This window comes from Sorghum bicolor, chromosome 4 (genome assembly GCF_000003195.3).
Source record: "Sorghum bicolor cultivar BTx623 chromosome 4, Sorghum_bicolor_NCBIv3, whole genome shotgun sequence".
Lineage (NCBI taxonomy): Eukaryota > Viridiplantae > Streptophyta > Magnoliopsida > Poales > Poaceae > Sorghum > Sorghum bicolor.
Window position 1 is genome coordinate 12,305,502 of NC_012873.2, and position 16,142 is coordinate 12,321,643.

A 16,142-nucleotide genomic window follows, 5' to 3' on the forward strand; every position below is an offset into this window, starting at 1 on the left:
CAGGTTTTGAGGAATACACCTATATGAATCACACTGCTGGTCACAGTCTATGGGACTTGGGTAATCTCTAAGTACTCATGAAAGACACTGAAGTGTGACTTATATGCTTCAAACAGCGGGGATGCCTTGTGCAGCCAAGTATCAGCAAAGAGCTTGAGTGGACCTCATCTCGCACAAAACTATCAATTCAAGGCCTAGTCCATTGTTCAGTTGTGAGTGGGTAAAACTCTTGTTCTAGATGGATGTTCAACTTAACAGTCTCCATCAAAACACTGGTATATCATAGAACTGTGGTTTTGATGCTTCATCATTACAAACCCTAGAGTTTGGTGGGGATTATTTAGATTTAATAAATCAATAAACTCTATGGTGTGTAATTATGGACAATATATATTGTATCAAATTGGAAGTCCAAGAGTTGGAGTGGCAGGCTGACGGTACGAGAGTTTCAACTCAATTATGTGGGAGTTTCAACTCATTATCTGCGGGTGTTTTGATAAGTAATTGAGGGAGTTTCAACTATGCGTGAAAACCTTTCAGATGCCCGTCTCCTCAGCTGCCAACAGGGGAGTTCCTTCCCCTCCTCTCCTCTCCTCTCCAGCCACAAGGATAAAAGGAGACTCTCGTCTCTTTGGTACAACAAGAGAGAACACTCAGATCATAGTTTCGTTGCAAAGTAGGAATCCCCATCTCGTAACTCCGCGTGCTCGGAGGAGCGAGAGGGCAGGTGCCTCCGGAGCCCTTGCCGTGCTAGACCTTGCACGGGGGATCGACAATTAGATTTTGGGGAGCGTCTACACGACTGCCCAACTCTATTGTTGCTGTCCATCTTCTTCCCGGAGGTTTCTTGGTGTTGCCGGTCGCCGTCTTCTCCTTTCCGGTGATTGGTTCGTCGGCTTCACCTTCGTCTCTACTCCATGGCAATCGAGGAAAGACAAGATTCTGGAAATCTGAACGCGGGAGTCTCAAGGTATGATCTGTTCGTCTTCCCTCAGTTTTACGTCGCTCTGTTTCTGTTTGTTTCAGTAGCTCCGTCGTACAGGTTCAGTAGTTATGTCATATTTGTTTCAGTAGGTCTGTTTTGTTGTTGCGCAAGATATCTGTTGTCTGTTCCTGCTATGTTTAAGTTCTGCGTATATGCCTCTGTTCTACAGTTTTGTTGTTTCGCTAGTATCTGCTTTTCTCAGTACATCTGTTTATCTGTTTCGATAGTTATATCATGTTTGGTGCTATTACATAGAGTTATATACTATGTCATGCTTTGATGCTTAGTATGCTTTATGGATCATATTTACATATCGTAATTATGATTCATGCCATGATTATATTTATCAATAATATCATATATGTCATCATCATATTGTCAATTTATGAAATTAAAATGACATGAAAATTGGCTAATATTCTAACATATCCCAGCTGGAAATAGGAGTCCATTGTATATTGATGTTCTTTTATTTTATTTTATTTTACTTTATTTCATTTTATTTTGTTTTGATTCTTGATAGGTCGTGCATCAGAATACAGAAAGACCGAAGGAAAAGTAGGCTGGTGAGTGAGTGGAGCGCCACTAACTATCTTGATCTCGTAAATTAACGCGCAGGAACAGTGGCGGAGCCAGGATTTCACAGCTGGGTATTCCACGTATAAAATTTTTTCAATGCATATGTGCAATAATAATAGGGGATAAAATTAATACAAAATTAATTCTGGTGCACAGCTCAAGTAGTACATATAATTTCCTTAAAATATATGCTAGGTAAAATATTTATTTATCCTGGTAACAAGGCATCAGGCAAAGTGAGCCTAGTGTCGCCCCTGGTAATAATCAAAGTGTATATAAATTCTTTATCTATGTTACAGGAACATAATGCAATATTTTTTTAAAAAAAATCAGAAGCAACAAAAAAAGAAGAAAACGAAACCTTAAATTCTTACTTTGAAGAATAAAAAATAGATGTGGGATCTTTATGTTTACCTTGTTATTGCTTCAAGCCGTATATGAGAAAGGCGTTGAGGGGGAGCCGTATATGAGAAAGCCTACAAAGACCACTAACCGCCGCCGCTAGAGGAATGCCGTCGATGGGGTTTGTTTCTGATGAGTTCATGGGTTGCCGCTACTAGTTGTTCTACTAGGCTTAGAGCAACTTCAAGAGTTTAACTATTCTTGTTGTTTATGCTATTTTAGAATTTGTAGCAAAAAGTAGACTCCAACTAATATGATATTTAATTTTGTAAATTAGGAAGTTAGCTTTCTCTTGATTTTCAGTGGCTATATATAGCTTATTACAGACGCTAACTATAAGACTTTGTAAAATAACAAGATTATTGTAGATCTCTTATTTTTTTTAGAAATTTTCTATTCGACAAAATAGCCAAACAATAGAATTTGACAATTAATTTTAGCCAGACTATTGGAGTTGCTCTTAGAGCATCTCCAAGAGAATAGCCAAAAAGATTAGCCAAATTTACTGATTTAGCTACTCTCTAAAATAGATTTGACAAAAAGATATTAGAGTACTCTAACAGACTCTATAAAAGAATGACTAGTGAGGTAGGCTATCCAAAAGTAGAGAGCGCTAAGGCGGGATGAAGAGCTGCTAAATTTGAAGAGTTATTAATAGAGTCAAACGTTTTTCCTTCAACAATAGCCAAATTTACCTTTAGAAAATGATTTGGCTAATCTCTTGGAGATGCTCTTATGGGCTACATATTTACATCATTAAACAAACTAACATATATACTGATTATACATGTGTGTATATATACATATATTTGTATTTATCATAAAAATCATGGGTATTCCATGGAATACAGGGGCATACCCCTGGCGCCGCCCATGCGCAGGAAGACCACTAAGACTGTCTTGATCTCGTAAATGCGCAGGAAGGCCACTAACTAATGAATGATGATACGGAGGGTGATGCATGTTCTATGCGACACGCAGCCGGGCAGCTGCTCGTGAGCATGCATATTGCAGTGGATTTGTGCAGAGAAAATGTCAAACAGCAGGGGTTGTGCATGTGCAAGGTTATTCGATGAAGACAAGTGGGCTTGGTGATCAACCTGAGCAAGTGAGCATACAGTTCGGGTAGTCTGGTGATCGGCAAGTCATGTGGGCGGAGCGGGCCAGATCAGCGTTACAGCGTACATGGCGACGGATCTCACAATTGACTACAGATCAGCCAGATATTGATATCTATATATATCATATACATATCGGAAATCTAATTTTAAGTATTTGAATTCAAATACATTACAGATATTAAATGTTTGGATTCAGATACGAACTATCTATATAAGATTTTGACCCTCTCAAGACATGGGGATAGCAGTTTTCATCGCTACTTGCTGGTCATAAGGGTTCTACTGGAGCTTTTAATAATGAATAAAAAAGCTTCATTTTGATATTATCCGTATTTTTGGGTCAACAGCACCTATGTGGCTTACTAGTTACAGCTCCACCTCCATATCAATCGATTAGGGCACTCACAATGCAAAGTCTAAAGTTATTTATTACCTCGAACAATGTGGACTTAGAGTCTAAATAAGACTTAGAGTCTTATTTTTTCTACATCTTTCTTCAATAAATATGCTGCCACATCAGCAAAATACCATAAATAATATGTAATTAATTGTCTTGGACTCTGTGATAGAGTCTTGCATTGTGAGTGCCCTAGGGCATGTACAACCCATAGACAGAGTGCCGTCTGTAAGTCCAAATATAGACAACTAAATAGACAACTCATACAATGGGTTGTTTATTTGATTGTCTGTATCTTATTTAATACTTTGTATGTAGTTACGATCTATCATGAATATTAGTTTGTATACCACTTTGTTGGTATTTTTGTTCGAAAACATATCAAGATAAGATGAACACGGTTAAAAAAATTAAAACCAAACAAATAAAAATAAGATATTATATATACTAGCAAACTTGCCCGTACGTTGCAACGGGACTCAATATGTATAGGAATTGGACTTATGTCATTGCTAGATACGAGTTGTATTGCAATATTTCTGCCTAGTCCAAACAGAAATGAAATGACATTTTTTGCTAGTCCCCGCCATCTACAAAGACTACAATCTATGTAAAGTAGAACAAAAGAAAAACGTATCCAAAGTTCCAAACTACTCACAGTACACTAGCACATGATCGAGCACAAAGAAGCCAATTGGATTTTGTTGGTCTTGGACGCATCAAACTCCAAATCCGAGCGACGCGAGGAAGGAAGGACATCAGCGTGCTGGTGTTGTTTCAATTGGAAGCAACGCGAGCTACTAGATGCGGGCATGCGGCAATGGAGGAAAGCCGCCGCCGTCAGGTCATGGTCATGGCCGCGATCGATGGGGATGGGCGCTGCTGTCGCCGGGACTACGGTCTTCCTTGCCACCTCCGCCTCATGCCGTAGGGGGGATTAAATTTGCTGAGGCTGGGTCCGTCCTGGACGAGGTAGAGGGAGCTGCGGACGCTGGCAACCCGCCATCGGCGACGACGTGGGAAGGGCGGGGTCCGACGGGGGCGAGTATGAGGCGGGTGTGGAGGGGATTGGCACGGAGGAAACAACAGCACCGCAAACTCTCAACCGGATCCCAAGCGAGAAGACGTCGCGTGCCGTACAGCGCGTCTCTCCACCGACGACGCAAACTCGGAGCACGAGCCTCCCTCGTCGCCTCGCCAGACGACGACCCTCCTCTCTCTCCTCATTCAAAGCAGTGCGGCAGGGTGCTTTTTGCATAAAACATGCTAATACAGACGGCTAATACAGACGTGCCCTAACCATTAGAAACCACTTCATTTTCACCAACCTATCAAAACATTGTCAGCAACTGAAATATTACTCACGTATATAGAAAGTGAATGTCCCAGAAATTGTGCACGACAATTAATGAGGCGTAGGAAATAGCTATTTCTCTTGTCAACAAGATCACACACTGAACTTGAGCACCAAGATCCAAGAACAAAATATATGACCTAGTTCAAATTTAAAACATAAAAGTGGCTTATGGATAATATCATAGTTACACAAGAACTGCAGGATCAAATCTTCATGTAAAGAAATTACTTTGGTTGGATAATTTTCTTTTCTCAAGAACTCGACTACATGGCAAGTCCGGTATTTTGTTCAAACATGTGTTCTAATGCATCCATTTGCTAAGGAAATAGATAGAAGTATAGGTAATGTTTGAAGGACACGAAGTTCTATTTTTCACCTCAAAACATGCATAAAGCTCTTTGTTGATTTCAACATGTGAATGCCATCTGCAATATAATCACAAAATGCTGCACAAAACAGTAATCACTACAGCACATATAAAAAATAGGCATCACAAGAAACACATAAGAGAAACTTCGAAGTTCTAGACCATATAATGCTTGCACTAGTTTTGCCAACAATATAATACAGCAGCTAGTTAATTAAAGATGCTAAGACTGCTAAGACTGACAAGTGAGAAAGCAGGTAGCTGCCGTACGCTTTGGGTGGTATCATGGTCTGCCAAAAGAATTTCTTCACCATCCCATGAACGGAGTAAACATTGATTCTTCCAAACTGCAACAGATAATTTGTCGCAGCAGCATTAGACTCATCATTCTTATGCCTGAATATACTCCTTCAAGAAGAGCTGGAAAGCTTGAGGTCAATTGACATCAGCTGATCCCGAAGATGCTGATTGTCCTCCAGCAGGCGGTCATATTCAATCAGCAAGCCTTCAGATTGTTTTTGGATAGTAAGTGCCTTGTCCTCAGCAACATGGACCTCTTCTATCTTTTCTTGGACTTGTAGCTTCAGTTTCTTCATCTCCTTGTTCAGAATGGCAATCTCTTCCTGGTACTTCTTTGCGTCCTCTGAATTTCCATGTTTTGTTTCCTCCAACATTTTATTATGCTTACGTACAGCCTCTAAGTCCTTCTTGAACACACGCAAATCTCTGATGTATTGGTGGAGCCGGTCAATCACTAGAGCAAGAAATAAGGAGTACCCTGAAAGAATAGTCCTCTGCTCAGACTTCAACAATCAACATAGAGAAGATAGCATGAATTCAGTGCTGAAACATTTAGCACAATATTGCAAGAGGGAAAGGGTACATGTATAAAAAGGACGTGATAGATAAACACATTCAACTGAGTCATATGCACACTAGAAATTTCATTGCAACACATATACAGAATATATCAGAACAAGCCATTCTGACTCTACTCAATGCTGATGCAACAAGTAGATAGATGATCACAATTCAATCTCGATCTCCATATTTTTGTAAAACTTCTAGTGTTTAGGGAAAAGTACACTCAAATATAATGCGGCTTAATATATGTGTGCTATATTTTTTTTGCACTGTGGAGTGTGGATGGCAAAGTTGTATAGTTTGGATCGAAATAGTTTCTCATAAGATAAAAGTACTAGCTGGACCATACAAATTTTCTATTCACTCACAAACAAATAAATAGGAATGTTCGAAGTTTTAATCCCCTAAGCAGGGTCAAAGAATGGACGCTCTTTTCATTTTTAGACCAAAAAGACCTTGGCCCAGAAAGCTTAAAAACTAGTCACTGCTCGGGTTACCAGCTTAGATCAACACAACCGCTTGAACAGCCACCTGAATAAGCAACATGGCAGTACACCCCCACCAACCTAGATTGCTCACCAAACTATTCATCACACTCAGATCTCACCAAACCCCTACCCAAGCACCCAGTAGAAACACGGAATCTTGTCCAATCAAAAAAATGGGGATAGAGGAGCCCGCATAGGCAAGGCGTACCGAACATGATCGAGTGGGCGGATGCGGGTTACCAAGACCTACCCATGAGGCACGCCTCCAGGAGGTGACGCGAGAAGAGCACCTGGTCGGTGGGCGTGGGCCCGCCGCCGGAGCCGGAGTCTGAGTCGCTCGCGCCGCCGCTGATCTGAGACATGCTGTAGAGCGTCGAAGCGAGCAGGGCCAGGACAACGCCCGCGACCGTCTTGACGACGACGGGCGCGTGGCGGCCGCGCTTGAGCCGGTCGACCACTAGCACGGCGAGCTTCCGCAGCGGCGTCTTGAAGAGCAGCGCCGCCGTCAGGGACGCCTCCGCCACCAGCACGGCGAACAGCAGCTGGATCATCGCCGCTTGTATGGAGATGGAGCTGCTGATTGGATTTGGATTCAGAGTGTGCTGTGATGGGAGATGAGGAGCCGTTTTTGAGCGGGCGGTTTCCTTGTCCGTGCTCGCGTGTTGGGGTTTGGGGACAAAGAAGCCGAGGAGGCGGCGAATTTCTTTTATTTTTAGTAAACTTCATTTCAAATCGAAGATCAAAGAGAAATTAAAAATAGCTGAAAGTAATGAAAGTAATGAGGATAGAGGAGCCGTTTTGGAGCGGGCCGGTTCCGTTCTCTATGCTTGTGTGTTGTTAGGGTAAAAAAGCCGACGAGGCGCTCTCGCGAATTATTTTTATTTTTAGTCCACTCCATTTTAGATCTAAGGTCAAGGAGAAATTGTAATGAGTGGAAAGTGATTTAAACTAAATCATTTTTTATTTATCTAACCATGAAATACTTCCTCTATCTAAAAAATACAATTATGAATACATGTCAGTTAAATGAGAAGTCGTTTGGAGCGGGCCGGTTTCGTTCTCTATGCTCACGTGTTGCGGTTTGGGGAAAGAAGCCGAGGAGGCGCGTACGCGAATTTCTTTTATTTTCAGTCTATTCCATTGCAGATCTAAGGTTAAATAGAAATTGAAATGATTGGAAAGTGATTTAAACTAAATTATTTTTTATTTGCCTAACCATAAAATACTCTCCATCAAAAAAATACGATTATAGATCCATGTCAGTCAAATGAGGAGTTGTTTTGGAGCGGGCCGATTCTGTTCTCCGTGCTTGCGTGTTGCGGTTTGAGAAAAAAAACCGAGGAGGCGCGTACGCAAATTTCTTTTATTTTCAGTCCACTATATTTCAGATCTAAGGTCAAGGAGAAATTGGAATGGCTGGAAAGTGATTTAAACTAAATTATTTTTTATTTGTCTAAGTATGAAATACTCCCTCGATCTAAAAATACAATTATGGATCCATGTTAGTCAAATGAGGAGCCATTTTGGAGCGGGCCGGTTCCATTCTCTGTCCTCGCATGTTGCGGTTTGGGGAAAGAAGCCGAGGAGGGGCGTACGCGAATTTATTTTATTTTCAGTCCACTCCATTTCGATACAAGGTCAAAGAGAAATTGAAATGGCTAAGAAGTGATTTAAACTAAATCATTTTTTATTTGCCTAACCATGAAATATTCTCTCCATCTAAAAATACAATTATGGGTTCGTGTCAGTTAAATGAGGAGCCGTTTTGCAGTGGGCCGGTTCCATTCTCCGTGCTTGCGTGTTGCGGTTTGGGGAAAGAAGCTGAGGAGGCAGATACGCGAATTTCTTTTATTTTTAGTACACTTCATTTCAGATCTAAGGTCAAAGAGAAATTAGAATAGCGGGGAAGTGATTTAAATTAAATCATGTTTTTATTTGCCTAACCATGAAATACTCTCTCCATCTAAAAAAATACAATTATAGATCCATGTCAGTCAAATTAGGAGCTGTTTTGGAGCAGGACGGTTCCGTTCTCCGTGCTTACGTGTTGCGGTTTGGGGAAAGAAGTCGAGCAGACGCGTACGCGATTTTCAGTCCACTCTATTTCAGATATGGGAAGTGATTTAAAGTAGATCATTTTTGTATTAGCCTAACTATGAAATACTACCTCCATCTACAAATAAATACAGTTATGGATCCATATTTGTCAAATGAGGAGGCATTTTGGAGCGGGCCGGTTCTGTTCTCCATGCTTACGTGTTGCGGTTTATGAAAAGAAGCTAAGGAGGTGCGTACGTGAATTTCTTTTATTTCCAGTCCACTCCATTTCAGATCTATGTTCAAAGAGAAATTGGAATGGGTGGAAAGTGATTTAAACTAAACCATTTTTTTATTTGGTTAACCATGAAATACTCCCTCAATCTAAAAAAATACAATTATGGATCCATGTCAATCAAATGAGGAGCCATTTTAGAGCCGAGCGGTTCCGTTCTCTGTACTTGCGTGTTGCGGTTTGGGAAAGAAGCCGAGGAGACGCGTACGTGAATTTCTTTTATTTTCAGTCCACTCTATTTTAATCTAAATTCAAAAAGAAATTGGAACGACTAGAAAGTGATTTAAACTAAATTATCTTTTTTAGTTGCCTAACTATGAAGTACTTCCTCCATCTAAAAAATACAATTATGGATTCATGTCAATCAAATAAGGAGCCGTTTTGGAGTGGGCAGGTTCTATCCATCCTCCGTGCTTGCGTGTTGCGGTTAGGGAAAAGAAGCTGAGGAGGCACATACGTGAATTTCTTATTTTCAATCCACTCCATTTCAGATCTAAGGTCAAAGAGAAATTGGAATGGCTGATAAGTGATTTATAATAAATTATTTTTTTATTTGTCTAACCATGAAATACTTTCTTCATCTAAAAAAATATAATTATGGATCCATGTTAGTCAAATAAGGAGTCATTTTGGAGCAGGCCGGTTTCGTTCTCCGTGCTTGCGTGTTGCGGTTTGGGGAAAGAAGCCGAGGAGGCGCATACACGAATTTCTTTTATTTTCAATCTACTCCGTTTCAGATCTAAGTTCAAAGGAAAATTAAAATGGCTGGAAAGTGATTTAAACAAAATTATTTTTTATTTATCTAACCATGAAATACTTCCTCGATCTACAAAAATACAATTATGGATCCATATCAGTTAAATGACGAGCCGTTTTGGAGTAGGTCGGTTCCGTTCTCCGTGCTTGTGTGTTGCACTGTTGCAGTTTGTGGAAAGCAGACAAGGAGACGCGTACACAAATTTATTTTATTTTCAATCCACTATATTTCAGATCTAAGGTCAGAGATATTGGAACGACTGGAAAGTGATTTAAACTAAATAATTTTTTTATTTGCCAAACTATGAAATACTTCCTCCATCTAAAAAAAATATAATTATGGATCCATGTTAGTCAAATAAAAATACAATTATAGATCCATGTTAGTCAAATGAGGTGTCGTTTTATAGCGGGGCGTTCTCTGTGCTCACGTGTTACGGTTTGGGGAAAGAAGCCGAGGAGGCGCGTACGTGAATTTCTTTTATTTTCAGTACGCTCCATTTCAGATCTAAGGTCAAAGAGAAATTGAAATGCCTGACAAGTGATTTAAACTAAATTATTTTTTATTTATCTAACCATGAAATACTTCCTCCATCTAAAAAAATACAATTATGGATCCATATCAGTTAAATGAGGAGCCGTTTTAGAGCGGGCCGGTTCCATTCTCTGCTTTTTTTAAACTGGATGGATTCCATTACTCAAATGCTAACACCTGATTACATAACAGACCCAAGCTAACTCATGAGCAACTTGATTGCACTCTCTACTTCTAAACACGCACTGAAACCTGAAAACAGGAGAAAACTAAATTCTTGATCTCAGACACCAAAAGGCCCACCGCAGAATCATCAAAATCATTGGTAGAAACTGTTTGGACAACCAACTTTGCATATCACTTTTTTATTTGCCTAACCATGAAATACTTCCTTCATCTAAAAGAATACAATTATAGATCCATGTCAGTTAAATAAGAAGCCGTTTTGGAGCGGGCCGGTTCCGTTATCCGTGCTTTCTTGTTGCGGTTTGGGAAAAGAAGCTGAGGAGCACATACGTGAATTTCTTTTATTTTTAGTACACTTTATTTCAGATCTAAGGTTAAAGAGAAATTGGAATGGCTGGGAAATGATTTAAAGTAAACCATTTTTTATTTGCCTAACCATGATATACTCCCTCCATGTAAAAAAATACAATTATGGATCTATGTCACTCAAATGAGGAACCGTTTTGGAGCGGGCCGGTTTCGTTCTCCGTGCTTGCGTGTTGTGATCTGGGAAAGAAGCCAAGGAAGCGGGTACACGAATTTCTTTTATTTTCAATCCACTCTATTTCAGATCTAAGGTCAAAGAGAAATTGGAATGACTGGAAAGTTATTTAAACTAAATTATTTTTTATTTGCTAAACCATGAAATACTTCCTCCATCTAAAAAATACAATTATGGATCCATGTTAGTCAAATAAAAATACAATTATGGATCCATGTTAGTCAAATGAGGTGTCGTTTTGTAGCAGGCCGGTTCCATTCTCTTTGCTCGCGTGTTACGGTTTGGAGAAAGAAGCTGAGGAGGCGTGTACGTGAATTTCTTTTATTTTCAGTACACTCTATTTTAGATCTAAGGTCAAAGAGAAATTAGAATGATTGGAAAGAGAAATTAGAATGATTGGAAAGTGATTTAAACTAAATCATTTTTTTTATTTTCCTAACCATGAAATACTCTCTCCATCTATAAACAAATATATTTATGGATCCATGTCAGCTAAATGAGGGGCCGTTTTGGAGCGGGTCGATTTCGTTCTCCGTGCTTGCGTGTTGCGGTTAGGGGAAAGAAGTCGAAGAGGGCGTACGTAAACTTATTTTATTTTTAGTCCACTCCATTTCAGATCTAAGGTCAAAGAAAAATTAAAATGGCTGGGAAGTGATTTAAATTAAATCATTTTTTTTATTTGCCTAATCATGAAATACTCCCTCCATCTATAAAAAATACAATTATGGATCATTGTAAGTCAAATGAGGAGCCATTTTGGAGTGGGCCGGTTTCGTTCTCCGTGCTCGCGTGTTGCTGTTTGGGGAAAGAAGCCAAGGTGGCGCGTACACGAATTTCATTTATTTTTAGTCCACTTCATTTCAGATATAAGGTCAAAGAGAAATTGGAATGGCTAGAAAGTGATTTAAACTAAATTATTTTTTTATTTGTCGAACCATTAAATACTCCCTTCATCTAAAAAAATACAGTTATGGATTCATGTCACTTAAATGAGGAGCCGTTTTGGAGCGGGCCGGTTCCGTCCTTGCGTATTGCGGTTTGGGGAAAGAAGACGAGGAGGCGCATACACAAAATTTTTTTATTTTCAGTCCACTTCATTTTAGATCTAAGGTCAAAGAGAAATTAGACTAGCTAACAAGTGATTTGAACTAAATTTTTTTATTTGGCTAACCATGAAATACTCCCTCCATCTATAAAAATATAATTATGGATCCATATCAGTCAGTCAAATGAGGAGCCGTTTTGAAGCGGTCCGGTTCCGTTCTCCGTGCTCACGTATTGCGGTTTGGGAAAAGAAGCCGAGGAGGAGCGTACGTGAATTTCTTTTATTTTCAGTCCACTTCATTTTTAGGTTTAAGGTCAAAGAGAAATTAGAATGGCTGAAAAGTGATTTAAACTAAATCAGTTTTTATTTGCCTAACCATGAAATACGCCATCTATCAAAAAAATACAATTATGGATCCATGTCAAAATGAGGAGCCGTTTTGGAGCGAGCCGGTTCCGTTCTCTGTGCTTGCGTGTTGCGGTTTGGGGAAAAAAGCCGAGGAGGCGCGTACGTGAATTTCTTTTATTTTCAGCCCACTTTATTTGAGATCTAAGGTCAAAGAGAAATTAGAATAGGTGGGAAGCGATTTAAACTAAATTATTTTTTTTATTTGTCTAACCATGAAATACTCCCTCCATCTAAAAATATATACAATTATATGTCAGTCAAATGAGGAGCCGTTTTGGAGCGGGTCGGTTCCGTTCTTCGTGCTCGCGTGTTGCGGTTTGGGGAAAGAAGCCGAGGAGGCGCGTACACGAATTTCATTTATTTTTTAGTACACTCCATTTCAGATCTAAGGTCAAAGAGAAACTGGAACGGCTGGGAAGTGATTTAAACTAAATTATTTTTTTATTTGCCTAACCATGAAATACTTCCTCTATCTAAAAAATACAATTATGAATACATGTCAGTCAAATGAGGAGTCGTTTGGAGCGGGCCGGTTTCGTTCCCCATGCTAGTGTGTTGCGGTTTGGGAAAAGAAGTCGAGGAGGCGCGTTCGTGAATTTCTTTTATTTTTAGTCCACTCCATTTTAGATCTAAGGTCAAAGAGAAATTAGAATGGCTGGAAAGTGATTTAAACTAAATCATTTTTTTATTTGCCTAACCATCAAATACTTCCTCTATCTAAAAAATACAATTATGAATACATGTCAGTCAAATGAGGAGTCATTTTTGAGAAGAAGGGGCAAGAGAAAATGGTACTCAAATTGAGAAAAGCTTTATATGAACTGAAACAAGCTCCTAGAGCTTGGAATGTAAAGCTGAATGGCAGTCTGATGAAACTTGGTTTGAAGAAGTGTGTGACAGAGCCAGCTATTTACACTAGGGGAGAAGGATTGTCAAAGTTAGTACTAGGTGTTTATGTTGATGATTTGATAGTAAGTGGAGGAGATCCAAAGGCAACAGATGTCTTCAAGAAGCAAATGACCTCAGAGTTTGAAATGAGTGACCTAGGCAGGTTGTCTTATTATCTGGGAATTGAGGTGGAGCAGAAGGAAGACCATATTACTATGGATCCTGGTACAAAATTGGATGCTAATAAACAGGGAGAGAGGGCAGATGCTACTAGATACAGAAGGATCATCATATGCTTAAGGTATCTACTGCATACGAGGCCAGACTTATCTTTCTCTGTTGGTTTGGTAAGTAGGTTTATGGAAAAACTTACTGCCAAGCATTATAATGCAGTTAAGCGGATAATAAGATATGTAAAGGGAACAGTGAACTATAGGTCTAGTTGATACTCAAGAGAAGAAATCAGAGGTGTTGATGGGTTACACTGACAGTGTTAGTGGTGGAGATGTTGTGGAAAGGAGGAGTACAGGTGGCATGGCCTTTTATCTGAATGAAGGCCTGATTACTTGGAATTCTCATAAAGAGAAAATAGTAGCTCTGTCATCTTGTGAAGTTGAATTCATGGCTGCAACTGCAGCAGCTAAGCAAGCTTTGTGGCTCAGAAACCTGTTGGGAGAGATTACAGCAACTAAACCTAAGACAGTGACTTTGTTTGTGGACAACAACTCAGCCATAGCCCTGATGAAAAATCATGTGTTCCATAGAAGGAGTAAACACATAGATGTGAAATATCACTTCATCAGAGAGAGGGTGGAAGATGGTCAGATTGTTGTCAAGAAGATACACACTTTGGAGCAGAATGCAGATGCATTGACAAAGCCTATGCCTGCAGTTAAGTTTGCCGTGATGATTCACGTACTCGGTGTTAGGGAACTTGAAGAACATCAGGCTTAAGGGGGAGAGTGTTGGTGTAAGCCTGCCGTCAGCTGATGTGGAAAGTCAGGGTGGCAACCAGTAATGCAGGAAAGGCGATTTGAATTTGCCTGGAGCGGGAATGGTTGGTGCCAAGCCGAGGAGGTGGTGACCGCGCCCACAGAGCAGTTCAGCAGTGACAGGCGTGAGTTTGTACTTTTTATTGTGTTTTAAAACATTGCAAGCGTCGTGTGTATTAGCTATTGGTATAAATAGCTAGGAGTTAGAGGAGCGGTGTAGCGCCTCAGCTGTGTTGTATCTCGCATTGTACTCAAACTTATCTATAGCGAAAAGGGGCACTATCTCCCTGGCGACAGGTGTGCAGTTGCCGTTCGAGTGTGCTGTGTTCTTGCGTGATCATTGATTCATAGGTTAGTCACAGTGAGATTTGTGTTTGATCGACGATTCTAAACCAACACGCGGCCGACGCCCATGCGCAGTGTGAGCAGAAGCAGAGCTGCCAAAACTGGAGCCGATGGAGGGATGTTTATGTACCTGTGCTGTGCAGGAGTATATATATATATAGGCTTTTGATGTACTAGTAATAAAGATGGTGACGGTGCTGCAAACAATCACTCATAGTTCTTCTCTAGTGTAACTAAATGAACTATTTATTTAGTTTATTTAGTTACACTAGAGAAGAACTGCTGATATCCATTTAAAGGACATCTCCATCCTTAAATCATAAGATATATATCTGCTACGCCACACTTGATGTTCTGTGTCTGCGCTCATCTTGCTTGTTGAACGTGACCAGAGCATGCATATTGTGAATTTATGATCTTGATTGACTTTTGTAGGCAAGGCTATAGCTTAAATATTGTTTCGCGCGCGCTTCTCTGTTGGAGTTGGGATGACGTACGTACTGGGTACTCCCTTCCCTTGTCCAAGGAAGCATGAAGCTGGTCGAACGAATGAATGCATGCACTTGGTCCGGCCGCCGCGGAAGCATCATAAAGTCAGAGTGGGAGTTAACGTCAAGCCAGGATTACAGTATGTATGTTTACCAGGGGAGCCTTGCAAAGTATGGGCATAAGGGTTTCACTTTCACCAACAGAAAAAATTATTTACATAACAAACAAGCTTATCTACCGTCATTTAGTAGTATTTTTCTCTCACAACAAACCAGTGAACAATACTTTCGATCATGACTTTTTAACCAAAATTTCCTCCAAGAAACTCCGGTTTTTACATAACCTACCACTTAGAAAATGTTTTTGTATTGTTTTTTTAATTACACAATACAAAAACTGATAATCATACAAACATGTGCACACACATCATATCCCTATGAATCAGTGATAGATGATGACCAATAATTAAGAAGGGGGCCAAATTACCATTAGTCCATTAAAAGCAACAAAAGTGCTAGATTAGTAAGAAAGTAGTGGAGTACTAGTATTGGTGTAGATTGTAGTTGTCAGTCTTGCAATCACTTTCTCACTCTGTATTAATCATCGATCATCAACCAAGCATACTACTAAACAAATTCGCAGCTAGAGGGGCGGGAGACCAGTATCACCGGTAGCCTCCTACTATAGGTGTCATCTCGAAATTGATAAAGTCACCACAAGTGTCTTAGGGCCTGTTTAGTTCCCCACCTAAAATTTTTTCGTCCATCACATCAAATCTTTAAACACATGCATGAAACATTAAATGTAGATAAAAAATAAACTAATTACACAGTTTGGTTGAAAATCGCGAGACGAATCTTTTAAGCCTAGTTAGTCCATGATTAGCCTTAAGTGCAACAGTAACCCACATGTGCTAATGACAGATTAATTATGCTTAATAAATTTGTCTTGCAGTTTCCAGACAAGCTATGTAATTTGTTTTTTTATTAGTTTCTAAAAACCTCTCCCGACATCCTTCCGACACATCCGATGTGACACCCAAAAAATTTTCATCTCCAATCTAAA

General features: G+C 39.9%; 1 protein-coding gene across 1 annotated transcript; it reads right to left on the reverse strand.

Moving 5' to 3' along the window:
- On the reverse strand, nucleotides 5,247-7,275 carry LOC8078364 (B-cell receptor-associated protein 31). The gene is made up of 2 exons (XM_002453596.2): nucleotides 6,811-7,275; nucleotides 5,247-5,986 (listed from the first exon to the last, which is right to left on the reverse strand). The coding sequence occupies exons 1-2, from the start codon at nucleotides 7,109-7,111 to the stop codon at nucleotides 5,619-5,621; spliced, it is 669 nt and encodes a 222-aa protein (XP_002453641.1). The 5' UTR covers nucleotides 7,112-7,275; the 3' UTR covers nucleotides 5,247-5,618.